Here is a 16509-nt window from a genome sequence, read left to right as displayed (position 1 = left end):
ATAGGAGGATGGGTTGATACAAGGATGAGCAAGATTTTACAGCTCATGTGAAATACAGAGGAAAAAGCAGATTTCAAATACTTACTGCAAAATCGAGTTTCCTCTATAACTTAACAGTTGAGGCCAACTGTAGATCAAATAGTTGGTTTAGCATGCTGATCTAGGATATGCTTTAGGAAGGTGAAGTACATGTACTGGATGCATGCATCAGTGGCTAGTGTTGCCACGTGATGTAGAAAGTGCTTTGGGCTCTCTGAATGTTTTCAGTATAAATAAACCAAACTTAATTGCACTTTATAAACTTGAACTTGCTTTGTTGTCTAGGATTCAGTGTGGGGAATGAACCACAGTTCGCTACATTCGGTCTTTCAGACCAATCAGAGCAACAACCAGCAATCCAATTTTGAGGCTGTACAGAGCGGCAAGAAAAAGAAGAAACAGAAAATGGTTCGTGCAGATCCCAGCTTGCTAGGTCAGTTTTAACTTTTAGAAATTACTGTTTGATTTGGGAGAAATGTTGTGGAGTGTGGAATGCTTGTAAGCCTTAAATGGGAATATCAAACTTGAGCAGAACAGGTAGCTGTTGAAGCATCTTTAGGATTTGTTTCAGTATTATTATTTAATGATTTAAAAAATACTGTATCGGTTTCATCAAACATTTGTCCAACTTTTCCTCCTAAAAAGGCCTCTTCAGTACATTGGTTATTACCTGCAAACATTAAAGTAGTTAAAGGATGTCATTTAAACTGCCGTTTTTCTTATGAGTGGACCTTAGTCTATTTTGTTGAAATAATGATAATTCTTGTAAGAAAAACCCGTTTTCTTTCCTCATGAGGAACAGCTTCTTGAGGCTTGCCTTTATTCCTTCCTACCTTTCTAGATGAGCTAACCACGGTAGTCAGAAAAGGTGTCAAAGATCTTTAGAAAAAAAGGTGAATAGTGGTCAAAAGTTTTCATGTGGAGGCAGTGGAGATGTCTGCATCATTAGTACTCAGGGGTTTTAATATTTATGTTCTGTATCTTAATTTTTATGTGAAGATGGTAGTTAACCAGCCCCTGTAGCAGTGATGGAAAGGTTTCTTTAAAGTGGCCTTCAAGATACAGGGGGATCATGTAGTAGAGAGCATTGTGGGGTGTAATGCATCACTGTAGTATTTTAGTAGAATAAATGAGCCTGCATTTGTGCTGTGTGTAACAGAAAGGAAATGAGGGCACTGCACTGGGCCAGTATTTGTTGTGCTACTTAGCTTGTGCTTGTATAAAGCAGGCTGGTATTAACCATGTAGAAATCACTGCTGTTTTTTTAAGGCTCTAACAGAGCCCTCTCTGGTTTTTGTCTTTGCTTTTTGTTCTCAACAAAATCAATACTCTTAAATCAGTGTTTTCTGTATTAAAGTATATGGAACTTTTCAGTGGAATCCTGACTTATGCCAGCCCATGTGCCAGTATAGTGAGTCTGATCTGGGTCTTCAGTTGAGTTGTTTAAAACCCCGCTCATGTAATGTGATGAAGAAATCACAAAGTACGACTAAGAAGTTGCAGCTGTAAGGCAAGTACCACTTGCAGCTTCTCAAAAATCAGTATGCTCTATTAAAAATAATTCCAAAACCTTTTAGGTAGCATTGTGCCACGAGGGGGAGCCAGAACAGTTCTCTAAAACCTACTGAACAGTGCACTTTATAGCTGCTGAAGATAATGACTGTGAAAAGCAGTTTGTTTCCTAGCCGAGAGTGAGCCTACAGAGCAGTGAAATGTCAGATTTGTGTGAAGTAGCCTTACACAGGAAAACTTTCCTTTTTCCCATACTCTGTATGGGATTGGTACAACCATAAAAATTGGATTTTATGAGGAAAGTTGCATATGATGCATGGTATTTTTTCCATGTAGAAAATGTGTTTTGCTTTTTTTCTCACTTTCCTCATGTGTTTTATACCCTCAGCCCTTACAGATAAAGGGTTGGGTAGAAGTTTAGGTGCATTTTGAGCCATCTGCATAGGCCTGTATAACTTTGTACATGTTGATGTTGTACTCCTGAAACAGATGATTTGTGAAAAAGCATAGCAATACATGGAATTGTCACTAGATTTCATAGGTACATACATGTATTTAAACTTTAAGGGATAGAATTGCTCATGCTCTCTGAAGTGTTGATCTGTATTTTATGTTCCCAAAATGTCTATTTCTGCCTTCTGGACCATGTAAGTACAGTGTTGACAGGCAATCCCAAGTACCAGTTGACTCAGAGGTGATCCATTCCAAGATGTAGCTCGGCCATGTCACCACTGTGCCTAGATGTGCCTTGTAAAAGATGACACCTTTTAAGTGAAAGTTGAAACCAGTCTTCTGCTTACCTCTTTCTAAAGACCAAGTGATACTTAACTAAATATAAAGTTCCTTTTACTAAGGAACGAAGCGTTTAATTTTATCTCTAGCCTTACTGAATTTCCACCTGAGTTTATATTTGATAGGTATCACTCACTTTATCTTGCACGTGCCACTGCGTGTAACAAATGTATTGCATCAAATACAATATACCCCATCCAGATTTTTAACACAAGTCCTTTTTGGCTTACAGGGTTTTCAGTGAATGCCTCATCAGAGCGGCTCAATATGGGAGAAATAGAGACTTTGGAAGACTACTGAGCATGTGCAAATCAACTGGCTTTTCCTGCATCTGTTAACCATGGGTTCTCCGTTTTGGACACAGTACTCTCCACCATGCGTTCTTCTTCGCCTTGCAGTGAATCACAGAATCGATCATCTCAGGCTGCTTCCTCTAGCCCCAGCAAACCCTTTCTGCCCAGGACTGCACAGGCATTTTTCCTACTGTCAACCTAGAGTCAAGTGGACTTTGTTCAGAGTCCTGGGAGGGTGGGAGATAGGATTCATTCACAACAAGGCTGATTTGGGCAGCAAGCTTTCACTGTGCTGTGATCTCCTCTGCTGACATACGTGGAAAAAAGAAATCAATTGGGATTCTGCAAACCATTGCTTCCCTATCCTGGTTACTCTTACCACATCCAACACGTGCAGTCATGGAGAGAGAAAGAGGGAGAGTTTGTGGTTAACAGATGTTGGTCAAAACCAAAATGCCACACAGATACTGACTTCCGCGCTCCATCAGGGCAAGAGGTGCTCTCCCAAGCCAGGAGTTGCATTCATAAGCTAACCTTAGAACTGGCAACAGCAGGAGAGGGGCGGTGGCGGGCGCAGTTTAGCTTGGGTTGGTTTGAAGTTGCACACCCCCTGCCAGCCCTTCTCAGCACATTATTTTTTGGAGGGAAAGCTCGAGTCTGTCTTCATTAGGTGGTGATGCTGAAGCTGGTGGAGTTCCCTTTCTGCCTACTCCAGCCTTCCTGGACAAGTGGGGACTTCTGCTCTGGGGAAAAAGAGGGGTGGCATCTCTTCTTTCAGGTTGAATTTATCCCTTAAATGCTACCTTCAGAGGGTTAGGACCAGTTTATTTTGAGCTCTTTTCCTGCAAATTTGTCTCGTTTAAGAGACAGTAGGATCTTTACTGTGTGAATCTTTAGTCTTTGAGGGTGAACACTGGCTTTCAGATATATACCCCAGCAGTCTTAGCTTTGTCATTTCAAGCAGTGCTTAGGTTAACGAGCAGAGATGCCCTTTTGTCATGAAGAGAGACTGTGGAGGGCGAAGCTATGTGCAATGACAGCCCTGCTTATATCCTACACCTTAAACTATTTCATGCACCTTCACTGGGATCCATAATCTTTAAGTATTTATGGAAGTGTAACCTTCGTCTCTCACGGAAAGATTAACGCCACCTTCCCTTCTCCACCTGCTCACATGCATACACCATGAAAGAAAGGAAATGAAAACTGCCAAACGCACTTAGTTTCAAGCCCCTGGTCCCATCTCCCATGCCCAGAGGGTTATAACCTGTGAAGGAAGAGACGCTACGGTTCTGGTGGAGTTGTATAAAGGTGTCTGTTGTTCTGTCATCACTGCCTAAAGAAAACAGTTCGAGTTGCTCAAGAGGAGTTTGGCTTTGGATTTTATTTCATTTGGTTTATTAAATTTTTGGGGTCACCTTCCCCTCCTCCTCCTCCTCTTCCTCTTCTTCCTCTCTCTTCCCCCTGCCCCTAAACATGTACAGTAACTATACAGAGACTGCTGCAGACTTGTATATAGTTTTTGGATCCAATAGCATGGAGAGACTTGGAACTGTTGCAAATCTGGTCTCCCTGTCTCCTTTGCTTTGTAAATTCATAAAAGGGGGAAGAGGGGTAGTTAAAATGTTTACAAAACTTTAAACTCCCTCTGAACTTTTGCCAGTGGGGTGGGGGGGAGGGGGGGAAGAGAGAACTTAAATAAAACCTGGTTGTATTATATCTGAGAGAAAACTTTCTGCTTGCTTTTGTCCAAGCTGAGTTTTGAGATGATTCCTGGTGCTAAAACTGACCCAAAACTCAACTTGCGTTTCGTTTTCCTCAAGAAGCAACAAGCAAACACGCAGGATGTGGAACAACAACTGCTGCTTTATTTCTTCCCTGGTGAGGAATACCCGTGGTTTTTTTTTTCTACTTGATAATTTTAGAGTTCAAATAAACACCAGTAAGTCAAGATTGGAAAATTCTGACAAGAAAGTTTTAATTCCACAACACCACCCCCCCCCACCCCCCCCCTTACAGAAACATGTGCATTCATGCTCGTGTTGTTTATGCAGGAAAGATCAAGCCATGGCTGGCTTTCTGTTAGTACAGACACTTGGCCATGGAGCCTTTTTTGTGCCAGTCAGTAACCACCCGACCCACCCCAATTCCCTTCCCTAAATGAGAGGTTTTATGTCTCCCCGCTCTGCAAAGGTCCACAGGGACACCTTGTAGGCTTCCCTTTTTAGACAAAAATCTAATTTTTGCCTTTTTTTTTTTCTATTTGCTGCTTGGTTTTGTGTGGAAAATCCCAGTAAAAGTTAATGATGAATGTCCTTGTACTGTTCACATGACCACAAAGAATATGGAGTCAATATGCTAAGATCTAACTTACACAGTAGCTTTGCATTGTGTTCAGCTGATGTCTCAGAAGAACAGCACATGTTTAGGCTGATAATTTTACTTAGTTTGATTTCCTACTTTTGTGTGTGTGCGTGTGTGTATAAGGTGTCTGGTTCATAAGTACTTTCTGGTTCTTGTTTGGTTGGCGGGTTTTTGTAATGGTACGATCTAATTCCTGCAAGCGAATTTTGGACTACTCTATACTGCGTAACAAATAAGCAAAAGCATGCTAATTCCCAGCTCAGCTGGGAGCAGGAATAGGAGCAACTTGTCAGTTTGTAAGAGGAAATGCAGAAACGCAAGGGAAAAACGTGCAACAATAATCTGTTGAACCCTGAGAACCTTGCTTGCCTTCTGAGAGTTGGTAGATAATAGACCAGTGGGGAAGATGTTAGTTTTAATACTTGAATATTCTGGCTCCTGTATTTAGTACAAAGGTAAGATGATGGCATGTTCAGATTCTGTGCTCAGGTGACTGCCCTGTCACCTTCTGTAGCAAACTGGGCCTCTTTCTGTAGCCAATGTCATTTGGATCAGCAGGGATGGAAAAAGTAGGAGCTACAGCTTTGTGTCTGCTGCTGCATATACATTTATGTACTTCCAGCTCCTTTTCAGATGGAGTGTGAACCTGGAAAGCTAATGGGGCTTTGATCCAAGTTTGGCAGATGATGGTGAATGTGATGCTAGAGAGATCTGAAGTTGGTTTTGATCACGTTTCACCAGGTTCCTTCTTAACTTACTGTTTCAATGCAGGGGCACCGCTCTGTTCTCTGTTTTACCAGCTTCCTCCCACAGCCAGGCACTTCTGCAAAGAACTGCAGCAAGCAGAATGATTTAACGGGACACCTGAACTGTATCTGGCTGCCTAAGTCAGAAAGCAGCGATCTTGTAGGAGAAACATCTGAATCTGAAATTTAAAACGAAACTACTCATGTTTTCAGAGCATAAAGAACTGATACTGGGGGCATTTATGTACTTTATTACATCTTTTTCTGAAGGAACCCATGAAGCATCTAATCCTCATATCAACTTTAAAAAATCCTAATGAAATTCTTCTGACAATGAGCCAGAGTGTTTCCCTTTTGATACACTTCATCCATTCCCAAACTTCTGTTGGTGCAAATGTCATTTGAAACAAACCTTAGTTTTCTCTGCTGTGAAGTTCTCACTTGGAGGGGAGGGACAGGGTGGCAGAAGGTTGCAGGAGGAGGTGGTGTCCATGAGGTTTGGATCTGAGGAGGATGCTTGCCTTCCCTGACAAGGGCAACTCTCCTGGAAGCTTTACCAGGTTTTAACAGGCAGTTCTGCCTGTGGAGACCACACACTGCTCCTGGTCCACTGCTGTAAGTATACACCCAGAAAACAAGGATGCCATGGAGCTGCTCTGGCTCCATTTCAGAGCATTTTAGTCTGAAAAGATTGAGGCCCTTGTTTCTTTGCTGCACCCACCCTTGAAAGACCACTGCCACCCCTGCACACCGAGAGCAAAGCCCTCCAGTGGTCAGCTTGGTTTCGGGGTTAGCTCCCCCAATGGCTCCTTGTGTCTGGCCGTGGGATGCTTGGCCAGAGGGAAGGCATTCCAGGAGCATCCCTGTGTCCACTGAGAAGGGCTTGCCAACAACTGCTTGTGTGTGCACTGGCCTGGCAGGGTGACTGATGCCTAATGGCTGGGCTGCCTATGGGGTTTTAAGCACAACTTAGAGGGTGGAGCTGCCTTCAGGAGGAGGTGTGCTCCAGAAGCTGGAGCGAGTGAGTCTCTGCTGGGGTTTGCACGCACTCCATCCACTTGCTGTTGTGAAGTAAATTCTTTATTTTTTGCTCTTTTAAATCTTTCTTAACCTGGCTGGACAAAATTTTATTGCACCAGTGAAATTCCCAAGGTGTTTCATACTTCAAAGAGTTTTAAGAATTCCTGGCGACGCTTTTCCCGAGGGAAGCCATGCCCTACCACAGAGTCCTTCGCCTGGTCCTGCTAACGCTGTGTGGCATCCTGGTCCCTGCTGTGCTGGCAGGTAAGGAGCTTTGTTTGCATTTCAAGCCCAAAAGCATGGGTGGTCTTTTACTAACCTTCCTGCCTCTCCTCTGTTGCACACTTCTCCCTCCTCTAAAAAAGTCTGTATTTATTGAGTTATAATTAATGGAAACTAGTTTTGGGATCACTTGTGGTGAGAATGTGTTCACCACCCTGAGACTAAGCTGCTGCTGGGGAGAACATCATTTGTAGTTTTTCCTAAGCAGAGGAGCAGTAGCACCTACGTGAGCGTTAGTGGCAGTAGTAGATCAGGACATGTAGTTGGAGAGTTCTCGGCAGCTGATAGCCTGTTTGTTAGCTTCTAATGGCAGGAAGAAGCTACAGTCATGAAAAGGAACACTTTTCCCTGGCTAAAGAATATGTGCCAGTTTCTGGTTCTTTCTATGCTTCGTGCTACATCAGAGCACTTCACAACTGCTGCCGTAAGTAGGAATGGGAAAGTGTCTATGAATACTCAGCTTGGTTGAAAGCTGAGGCGTGCATCTAAATGGAATTTGTCTGGAGCTGGATGTGCTGGGGCAGGTGGCAGTGCTGGGAAGTGTGCATGTGGCTCTTGACTCCAGTGAGGTGATAGGAACACAAATAGGTGAGACACTGATCCTGTGAGGTGCTGGTTTTTAAGGAGATGACTAGTAATTCCAGCCTTATCTGCTCCTGCCTTTGGAAACTCATGAGGAGCTGCTTCCTTCAAAGCCTCTTTCATTAAGTGGAGGTGAGGCTGAAGGAACCACTCAAGCCAACAAAATAGGCAAGAGCACAGTGCTTGTTTTCCTGAATTCCCATCCTGCCTTCCAAGATCTGGAGCAAAGCTGGATCGTGGTCCCCTCCCAGTTTATGAGCATCTAGCCCAGCGGGGAGATCCTGAACAGCCATCCATTTCTTATTAAAGGAGCTTTCACGTGGGTAGGGGACTTTATCACTGCACCTAGCTCGGTGCAAGAACAGAATTACTGTGGCTGATATTTCCCCCACAGATCCTTCCTTTCTAGGATGCCTTCTTGCTGGGAAACCTTTAAAATAACCTAGAAATGAGCACTAAGAAGTCATGTTCTCCCTCTCAAACCCCGAGCTTTGATTTCTGTGTAGTGGAACGTTAATTGCTGAAGCACAGTTTCAGTTTATAGCTTGCTCGTGCTCCCAGAAGCAGTGTCAGTGCTCCTCCCCAAAACCAGGTAAGGTCTTAACTGGTAACAGTACTTCACTCTGCAGAAAGTGATTCATTCCCATGAAAACTTAATCTGCTTCCTGTCTGAGCTAGGATTCCTTTTACACTGTTTTGTTTCCAGTATTTGGTGTGTATTTGCTCTGCCCCTGGCCTTGCCAGCTTTCCTGTGTGCTTGCCCTTGGCTCAGCATCGCAGCTGCGGTCTGTAGCTGTCATTGCCTCCCTGTGTCACTTTGCTCCTGTGAAATACTCCACATTCACTTGGTTCCTTTTCTGGGTGAGTCACGCGTGTGCAGCAAGGCCACTAGCTCTCAAAGAGCTTTATACTGATGAATGCAGCATTCGGATCCTGGGGTGTAGGAGAGTTTCGATGCTTCCTCTGTGGCATTTTAGAGGCTTGAGGCCTTTAAGAAGTTTGTTCTCTGCTACCTCAAAGCAGGACACAAGGGACCAGCATGTATGGTAAGCCATCCCAGGAGCAGAAGGATTTTCTGCTGCATTAGAAGTGAAGTTACCTACCCCCAAAACTGTGCTTTTAGTGCACAGTGGAATTTTTTTCTGCTTTTCACTCCATTAGCAAAGGAAATTTCCTGCCTTGGGCAGACAAAGAAGGGAAGGGCATGCAGACAGCCCTCTGCTCTCCATGCGTACACATGCAGCCCTGCCTTTCTGTAAACAAGTTTATTTAACATTCATCAGAACCGCAGCGCTCTGCACTGCTCCACACTCCAGCTCCGGCATTCGCACATCACAGGCCGCCCTTTGTGCTCCCCTGAAGGCCTCTTTTCATCCCTGCCCTGGCCCCGTGCCTGCTGCAGCCGCCTGGGGCTGGACAGCCCGTTGCTGGCCTCAGAGTTCACGCAGCCCCTGCCCTCCCGTCTCAGCACCTCGTGCCTTCCATGGTAAAGCCCTCCATGGTGGGCAGGAGCGGAACCTGCCTCGGAGAGGGCTGTAGCTGATGCCAACCATGCAGACCCCAGGTCCAGAATGAGTCTTCCCATCTTCATTGGGTTTGATTTTATCTCAGTGGGATCTCAGAGCTACCTGGCACCAGAAGCCTTGGGTAAGTGCTCAGTTCAGCAAAGCATGAAGGGTCTCCACTGGCAGTTGAGGTTCCCGTATGGATGTTAGCATTTGGAGCACTTTTGGGGTGCTGGCGTGTTGCGTACCTTGATCTGGCTTCTTGCCTGGCCATTCCGGTTTCCTGGACAGTGCTCTGTGAATGAAGTCTGAATTTCTCCTCAGAGTTACTGAGCTCTTTCCAATGTCCCAATTGTCAAAGATGAGGAGGACACAACTGACTGAGTCTTTAACGCTCTTTGTCCACATCATCTAGGTGCAACAGGAAAGAGCCAGCTCAAGGGCTTTCTGCACACCCAAATCTTCTCTGCTTCTGCTGCCTCCAAACCCAAGTAGCATGTAGGCCTAGAGTGCAGGAGGGTTGTGAAGAGCTGATTTTTTTTTTTGCTATCAGCAAAGCCAGATTCAGTTCGCATGATGGATTCAGAGCTCCAAGTGGAAGTCAGTAAAAAGCCTTTGCAAGGCCTTGCCTTCTGAACCATGTATACATGTAGTATATAAACTCTGTGGGCTTATGAATTAACCTTGTTTTGAGCTGATGTGGCTATACGTTGTACTGCAGTAGCACATCAGAATGCATACAGGGGAAAAAGAGCAGGAGACTTGCTGAAGGAAAACATACATAGCAACTCATGTGTCTTCATTCTCAACAACAGGAGAATAGAAGTCTATTAGGGAGTTTTTAAAGTTCAACTACTAGAATGTGATAAGTAGTAAATAGGTTTTGTCAGGCACGTCTTTAAAAGATGTAGTTGTTGCAACAGTGTGTCTAGACTTACTGCAGGTCTTTTTAGACCATTACCCAACCTTGCTCTGCACCACCAGTCCTTAAAACTTACTGACACTAGTACCAGCTCTCAGCTAAGGTTACTACTGGGTTTGGAGGTGGAGAGTGAGGATGAGGAGGTGCTGAAACCAGCCTCTGTGAGGAAGAGTATTGGTCCTGGTGAGGGATCTCCAGGGATGAAGATGTTACGTGGCCTCATCTGCTTTGCCTTGAGGTCTTGCTGTCCCCCTGTGGGTGAGGGTCTGGTGTCTCAAAGGATGCTTCAGATTTGATCAGCTTCCTCAAAAGCTATCACTGATGGAGACTCTTCAGTCTTCTTGCAGCCATCAGTTGTCTGGAGTGCTGGATACTGTGTCACACTGCTGGCAGCTCACCCACCTTCTCCTGGAGCATGGAAATAATGGTTTCATCAAGTTGCATTTGGCATCATCCTGTGTAGATTTGGCTACCGCCCATGTAGCTCAAGTCCTGCTGGGTCCCTCGTCTTTCCCAAATCTGTGTTTTTCTTTAAAGGGTAAGAACCTGATATTTTCTTCCATTTTCCTGGCGTCAGTTGAAACTAACCTGTGCTGAACAGAGGGAGAAGACAAGGTGCGGTATAGATACTTCCTTAAAATAAGGCAATTTGGAGTGTCAACACATGGAAAGGAGGAGGCGCTACCTTCCACCTGGCCTGTTTTAAACCACTGGAATACCTTTAGTCCATTTTTTTCCAGGTTCCATCTCTGCATGGTGAAACCTCAATAACCAAGATTATTCCATGTCTTTCTTCTGAGTGCTCTCAAACTGTGTGTTTTACCAAGTGGAACAACAGCTGCCCTCAGTCTGTGCTTAAATGCTGAGACAGGGTTGATGCCGAGGGAGAGCTGCTTTGTGCCACAGGGTCGAGGTTTCTCTCCCTTCAGAGCACCAAGGCACAAAGCCCTTGGAGTGGTGGTGGGGTTACCCGTGTGTTGGTAGCCCAGCTGTGCCTGCTGAGTTGCTCTGGGGTAAACAGATCGTGAGTGTACCCACTGGGTTTTCCTAGAGACGCGACTGGTTCTAAGAGTGATGCCAGCACAGCTAATGCATGGGTGTCATCCATCACTGGTCTTGTGATGATGTTTTGAGCATGTTTCTTGGTAGTTCTTTATTTTTACAAAGTTGGTTGAACAGGGACACCATGAACTACCTTGCTTTGATATTTGGTTGCCAACTTTCGGCTGCACCCCCTCACTTGAGATTGCAATGCCTTTGGGGTTTTGTGCACAGCCCCAAAGCCACGTGTGACTTGCCCTTTCCCAGTGAAAGGCTGGCACTGAGCCTGGAGCTGTCACTCGGAGGCATTTTTCAGGTGAACAGACCATGTCCTCCTCTTCACAATCAGGGTGTCACCAACCATGGAGGTGGCCAAGCCTGGCTGCTCTGGTGCTGCTTCTCTCATAGATCATATTTAGAGTCCTGGTTTCCTGCTCATGCACAGAGAAACCCAGCTCAGGAGGGAGAGGGATGTGCAGTGGTCATGTGGAACAGCGGCAGAGCAGAGGATTGAACCTCTGAACTGGGCCCCACGCCTGTACTTGGAGCCTGTCTGTTGAGACTGTATCCAGCAGGAAACTGGAAGGGCACTCGTGTCTTAGGTTTAAGACCTTATTAATAGTGTGTTGGGTTTTGACACATAAGCTCTGAGCTTCTCCCTCACCTTTCTTGCTTTTACCAGAGGACTGAAATGGGAGTGTGGCATTTAATACTGCTCCGTTGTGGATCTGCAGCTCTCAGCCAGCAGCAGCATCACTGATGCTCACTGGGATGACTGCAGAGGGGTGGAGGCATGACTCCTGTGGTTGTTAAACCCACTGGATGTGTGGGGATAGCTGGATGGGTGGTTGGGCTTCTCAGATGGGGAGGAATGGAGGCATGTGAGGGCACAAGCTGTTATTTAGGAGGGAAAATCAAGGGTGAGTCTTGGAAAGCAAAGCACTGATTCCAAATAGGCTCTCCTGGGCTGCAGCAGCTTGCTCTGGAGGGAGGGACTGGTAGCATCGAGGTGCAGGAACTAAAGAGGAGGCACAGCAGCAAGCCCTGGCTCTTGGTGATGTTCAGATGCAAGTATCTTACTTTATGTGTGTGCACGACTCTGCTGCTTCTGCTGACAACTCTGTTAGTGAGGCACTAGAGCGACTGAAAGGAGTTGTGTTTGCCTTGGTTGAAGTGCCGTTAAGGTAAAACCACAAGGACTTGGTACAGAAAACGCATGTTTAGCACACTCTGCCCCTTCTGTGTGGGTGAACTGAAAACGTGTTTTAATCAGATGAGGGGAATTAGCAAAATACATGTCCAGGAGCCATCCAGGACTCTATACAGGTCTTAAAAATCACTGAGATCATAAACAAATTAGACTGTTTACTCAGCTATCAAACATAAGCTCTGTGCCCTGCTTAGAGAGAGCTGCAGTAAATTTTTAGGAATTGGATGCACAGGGGGCAGGGAAACTTTCCAGGACCTGTGGATCTGGTTAGAGAAAGAGCCTTTGCACTGTGGTTGGAAAGGGTAGCGCTCCCTCCTTGTCCATTTGAGAATGAGGAGTTGGGAAGACCCTGTCCAGATCCTATAGCCTCCCTGAACGGTGCCTGCATCTGTTATAGGTGATCTGAGCTAACATTGTCCCCCAGTTAATGCAAGGGTTCACTCGGCTCTCTTGGCTTTGGAGAGAAAAACATTCTTGGGAAGTGCAAGGACATCCTCCCAGCACGGTGTTCTCTTGCCAGCTAGGAATGGCTGCAGTGTTGGTGCTGGCCCTGGTGGTGTTGACACAGCAGGAAGGTTGTAGCTGGAGGGTGGATCTTCTGTGCGGAGTTGCTCTGCTTGTGAAAGCAGCCTGGAACCAGGGCTTCACAGGCATTATGTGTGTTTGATTTGTGCCTAAACCAGCAGCTTCCTAAAGCCACTGTTGTGAACTAAATAGCCCCAGCTCTGCTTGGTTTCTTTCCCTGTTGTTTTAAGTACATTCACCCACCCAGTTCTAGACTTCACGGAATCACAGAATGGTTTGGGTTGGAAGGGACCTTAAAAATCATCCAGTTTCAAATCTTGCCACAGGCCAGGAACACCTTCCATTAGACTAGGTTGCTTAAAGCCCTATCCAGCTTCTCTGGGCAACCTGCTTGGTATCTCACTACCCTTATAGTAAAGAACTTCTTCCTAATGTCTCATCTCAATCTCCCCTCTGTCAGGTTAAAGCCATTCCCCTTGTTCTGTCACTACCTGCCTTTGTCCAAAGCCCCTCTCCAGGTTTCTCGTAGCCCCTTTAGGCCCTGGGAGCTGCTCTAAGGTCTCCTCAGAGCCTTCTTTTCTCCAGGCTGAACCAGCCCAGCTCTCTCAGCCTATCTCCAGGGCAGCGCTGCTCCAGCCCTCACAGCATCTCCATAGCCTCTGCTGGATTTGCTCCAACAGCTCCACATCCCTCTTGTGTTGGGGCCCCAGCGCTGGATGCAGTACTCCAGATGTAGCCAAACAGCAGGATTTCTAGAAAAGTCCACCGGAAATTGGTACCTTCCAGAAGAGCCTCTGGATGGGATGCGAGTCTCCAGCCTCTGGTTAATTTTGCAGGACAGGCTGAGAAGGGCCCTGCCCGAGGGCTCAGGTTTTTCTGGGGAGCCTTTGTGGAGCACAGGGCTCTTGTGTGCTTGTACCAGGGACCCGAGATGCCACCTCTGATGCACACAGTGACCACAGATGTACCAAGTGTGGGAGGACATGGTACTCGCTGCTACTGCCATGTGCTGGGTCAGCCAGCCACAGCATGCTGACCAGGCACAGGTCTCAAACTGGGGGCTTGTTTGTCTCTCACTGCTTGTTGGGCCAGGGTTAAACCTGCAGCTGTCTCACTGAAAACCCTGCCACTTTTGTGGCTGTAGAAATGGCCTTTCCACAACTGCTCTGGAGCCCTGTCATGTTCCTGAGTCTGCAGACAGCCTGCGATAGCTTTGGGGATGGTGGGAGCTGCTCTGATGCGAGCCCTGTGGTAAGTTGTATTGGTGGGTTTCTTCCAGCAGCAAAGGTGAGTGTTCTGGTGCTGGTGTTCCTGTTCCTCCTGATGCAGGGCTCCTGTGGGCGAGCCAAGTGTAGTGGAACCCATTAGCATCGGTTCTTCAGCTCACTCTCCTCCCATAAGGTGCCAGCTGCCAGCAGGAGGCAAGGAGGTTTCCACATACTTCAAGCTCTAGGGGTGGTGGTGCCAAGGTGTGCTGGTGCCACCTTCCTTGGGGGCCAGGGAGAGCCTGAGACAAGGCTTTGAGTGCCCCTGGCTCACCACGAGGCACCATGCTGGAGCCGGGATGCCCAGCATACCCCTGTGCTGTGCCCCAGAGAGCCCAGGCTGCTTGCTCCACCTCCTCTGATGCCCTTTCCCAGCCCTGATACCCACCCTGTCGATTCGAATGGGCCCTGGTGCTGGATGCTGTTTGTTTCCCCCCTCCCCCCCTTTTTTCCCCATCCCAGTGCAACATTCCCAGTGGTTTCGGCAGGGAGCTGTGGAATGTCTCCTGTTCCTGCCGAGGCCCACCTGAACAAGCTGGGCATTGACGGGGAGCGCTCGGCTCAGCCACACACAGACAGGGAGGGCTCTCTGCTTTGGTCCCTGACCCCACAGGGGAGGGGATAACAGGAGGTGAATGGTAACATCAAACAGAGCCCGGCCTGGCTTTCACCTCCCCGGTGTGGTGTGGAGGTGGGCAGAGGGAAGTGGGGCTCCTGCCCGGGGAAGCCGTGTCCTGCTCCCTGCCAGTACCTCTGGCACCCCGCGCTGCACAGGCCGGTGGTGCCGCACAGAAGGGCCCTGAGATGATGTGAGTTTGGCCTGCACGTGTCCAGGTTGCAGGGATGTGTCGGCCCAGTCCCTCGGAGACCCACAGACTGGCTGTGGGTGCCGGTGCACGAGCAGAGGCTGTGGGCAGCTCCCCGCTGTCCCACGTGTGCTGTGTGTACGCCAGGAGGCCTCCAGAGCCTGGGGCAGTGGCTGCACCGTGGGGCGCAGGCGCTGCCTTCGGCTGCTCTGGCTGGTGGTGATCTGCAGCCTCCCGAAGCCCTCGGCTCACCCTGCAGCCGCACCGGGGCGGGCAGCGGGGTCACCGTGGGCGCTTGTTTCTCAGCAGAGCACCCGCAGGGCCCAGTGCCCACCCTCTGGAACGAGCCTCCCGAGCTGCCCTCTGGAGCCGGCCCCATGGACACCACCACAGCCCGGCTCTCGGATGCCACGGCCTTCCCCCCGTACACCTCTGAGCTGGAGCCCGAGGACACCACTCACCTGCACCGGCTGGATGCTGGGGACGGTACATGGCAGCACCATGGGCGCCCTGGGGATCACCCCAGGCTGAGGGTGTCCTCGCTTTGCAGTTGTTCCCTATGGGCCTGTTGCCTCCCAAGAGAGGTTTGAGTCTCCTGAAGTGGCCTGACCCAAGCCCCGCTGCTGGGGATGAGGGGGGGAATAGGCAAGAATATGCCTCAAGCCCTTTAAACAGGGAGTGTGAGCTCCTTCCCTGGCTCCTGGTCTACAGCAAACGCCTGTTGTAATGTGCCTTGAGCAAAGCAGCTCTTGGTGTGGGTGCTAACAGGAAAGCTGAGTGCCAAAGACCTGCTGTGTGGTACTGTTCTTGGTCCCCGGCTGAGGAGCAGTGGTGGGCTCCAGCCACCTGCCCAAGGGCTCACTGCCACTGGGGCACAGGATTGCACCTCCGCTGCCCTGGGACATGGGAGCGGGGCCACCATGGGCAGCGTGTGGGGCTTGGGAGTGTGACGCCATGGCTGGTGTGGGGCTGATACCCCCAGCCCTTCCCGCCTGGGCCCCACTGGCTATGCTGATCTCATACCACCTTGTTCTCTGTCCCCGCAGGGTCACTGGGCCCCGGAGCTATCGGTGCCATTGTCATCGCCTCCCTCCTGGGCACCTCTGTGCTTGTGGCCTTGGTCATCATCACGCTGAGAAAGTTCTCTGCCTCCTGAGCTCAATAAAAGATTTCTCTGTACCACACCAGCCCTTGGCTGCTCCTGCTGCCCGTCTGCCTGGGCTCCCTGCGGAGGCACGCTGCCGTGGGTGCTGCAAGGGGCACTCCAGCCTCCGCACTGGGCAGCAGAGCTGCGCCCCAGTGTGCTGTGCTCTTGGCATGTGGATCTTTGGGGTGCACACAGACCTGGCAGGCTTGACCGCAGCGGGGGGGGGGGGGGGCCCTGCAGCAGGGAGTGAGTGGCTCCGAGCTGCCACCAGCTCTCTTGGTTGTTGGTAATGGTGTTGGGCATCACCTTGTGCAGGTGTCCGTGGGAAGGGCTGTTCATCTGGTGTAGACCACCCTCATACTTCCCTTGTCTCCCCCGATCTCATGTTCACATTCAGCCCCCCTCCCACCCCCTGTGCTCAGGCCCGTTGCCCCCCACCAGTTACACTGGAGGAGACT

The 16509-nt window shown here is 48.6% G+C and overlaps 2 protein-coding genes across 14 annotated transcripts in view; both read left to right on the top strand.

Annotated features, from left to right (window-relative positions):
- GIGYF2 (GRB10 interacting GYF protein 2) overlaps window positions 1-3999 on the top strand; it is a 79526-nt gene extending 75527 nt beyond the window's left edge. For all 12 annotated transcript variants that reach the window (XM_065675096.1, XM_065675095.1, XM_065675105.1 and 9 more), the window contains 2 exons: window positions 325-472; window positions 2576-3999. In XM_065675096.1, the coding sequence (XP_065531168.1) occupies window positions 325-472; window positions 2576-2643 (216 nt within the window). In that variant the 3' untranslated portion in view covers window positions 2644-3999. The remainder of the gene's footprint in view (window positions 1-324; window positions 473-2575) is intronic.
- Window positions 4000-6933: 2934 nt separating this feature from the next.
- On the top strand, window positions 6934-16083 carry SNORC (secondary ossification center associated regulator of chondrocyte maturation). Of its 2 annotated transcripts, none has more exons than XM_065672677.1 (3): window positions 6934-7030; window positions 15214-15390; window positions 15951-16083. In XM_065672677.1, the coding sequence occupies exons 1-3, from the start codon at window positions 6958-6960 to the stop codon at window positions 16058-16060; spliced, it is 360 nt and encodes a 119-aa protein (XP_065528749.1). In that variant the 5' UTR covers window positions 6934-6957; the 3' UTR covers window positions 16061-16083. The 2 variants fall into 2 exon arrangements, with proteins under 2 accessions (XP_065528749.1, XP_065528748.1); XM_065672676.1 differs by having other exon boundaries at window positions 15211-15390.
- Window positions 16084-16509: the final 426 nt, after the last annotated feature.

This window comes from Lathamus discolor, chromosome 3 (genome assembly GCF_037157495.1).
Source record: "Lathamus discolor isolate bLatDis1 chromosome 3, bLatDis1.hap1, whole genome shotgun sequence".
NCBI classification, from domain to species: Eukaryota; Metazoa; Chordata; class Aves; order Psittaciformes; family Psittacidae; genus Lathamus; species Lathamus discolor.
Note: the sequence above shows the minus strand (reverse complement) of the source record. Positions and strands in the feature narration are given on the sequence as shown.

What these genes read in the sequence shown, in the direction of transcription:
- SNORC (XM_065672676.1), top strand. Translation starts at nt 6,958, where the DNA reads ATGCCCTACCACAGAGTCCTTCGCCTGGTCCTGCTAACGCTGTGTGGC. An exon ending in GGTCCCTGCTGTGCTGGCAG is followed by an intron (nt 7,031 to 15,210) that starts GTAAGGAGCTTT and finishes CTTGTTTCTCAG; the next exon opens with CAGAGCACCCGCAGGGCCCA. An exon ending in CCGGCTGGATGCTGGGGACG is followed by an intron (nt 15,391 to 15,950) that starts GTACATGGCAGC and finishes CTGTCCCCGCAG; the next exon opens with GGTCACTGGGCCCCGGAGCT.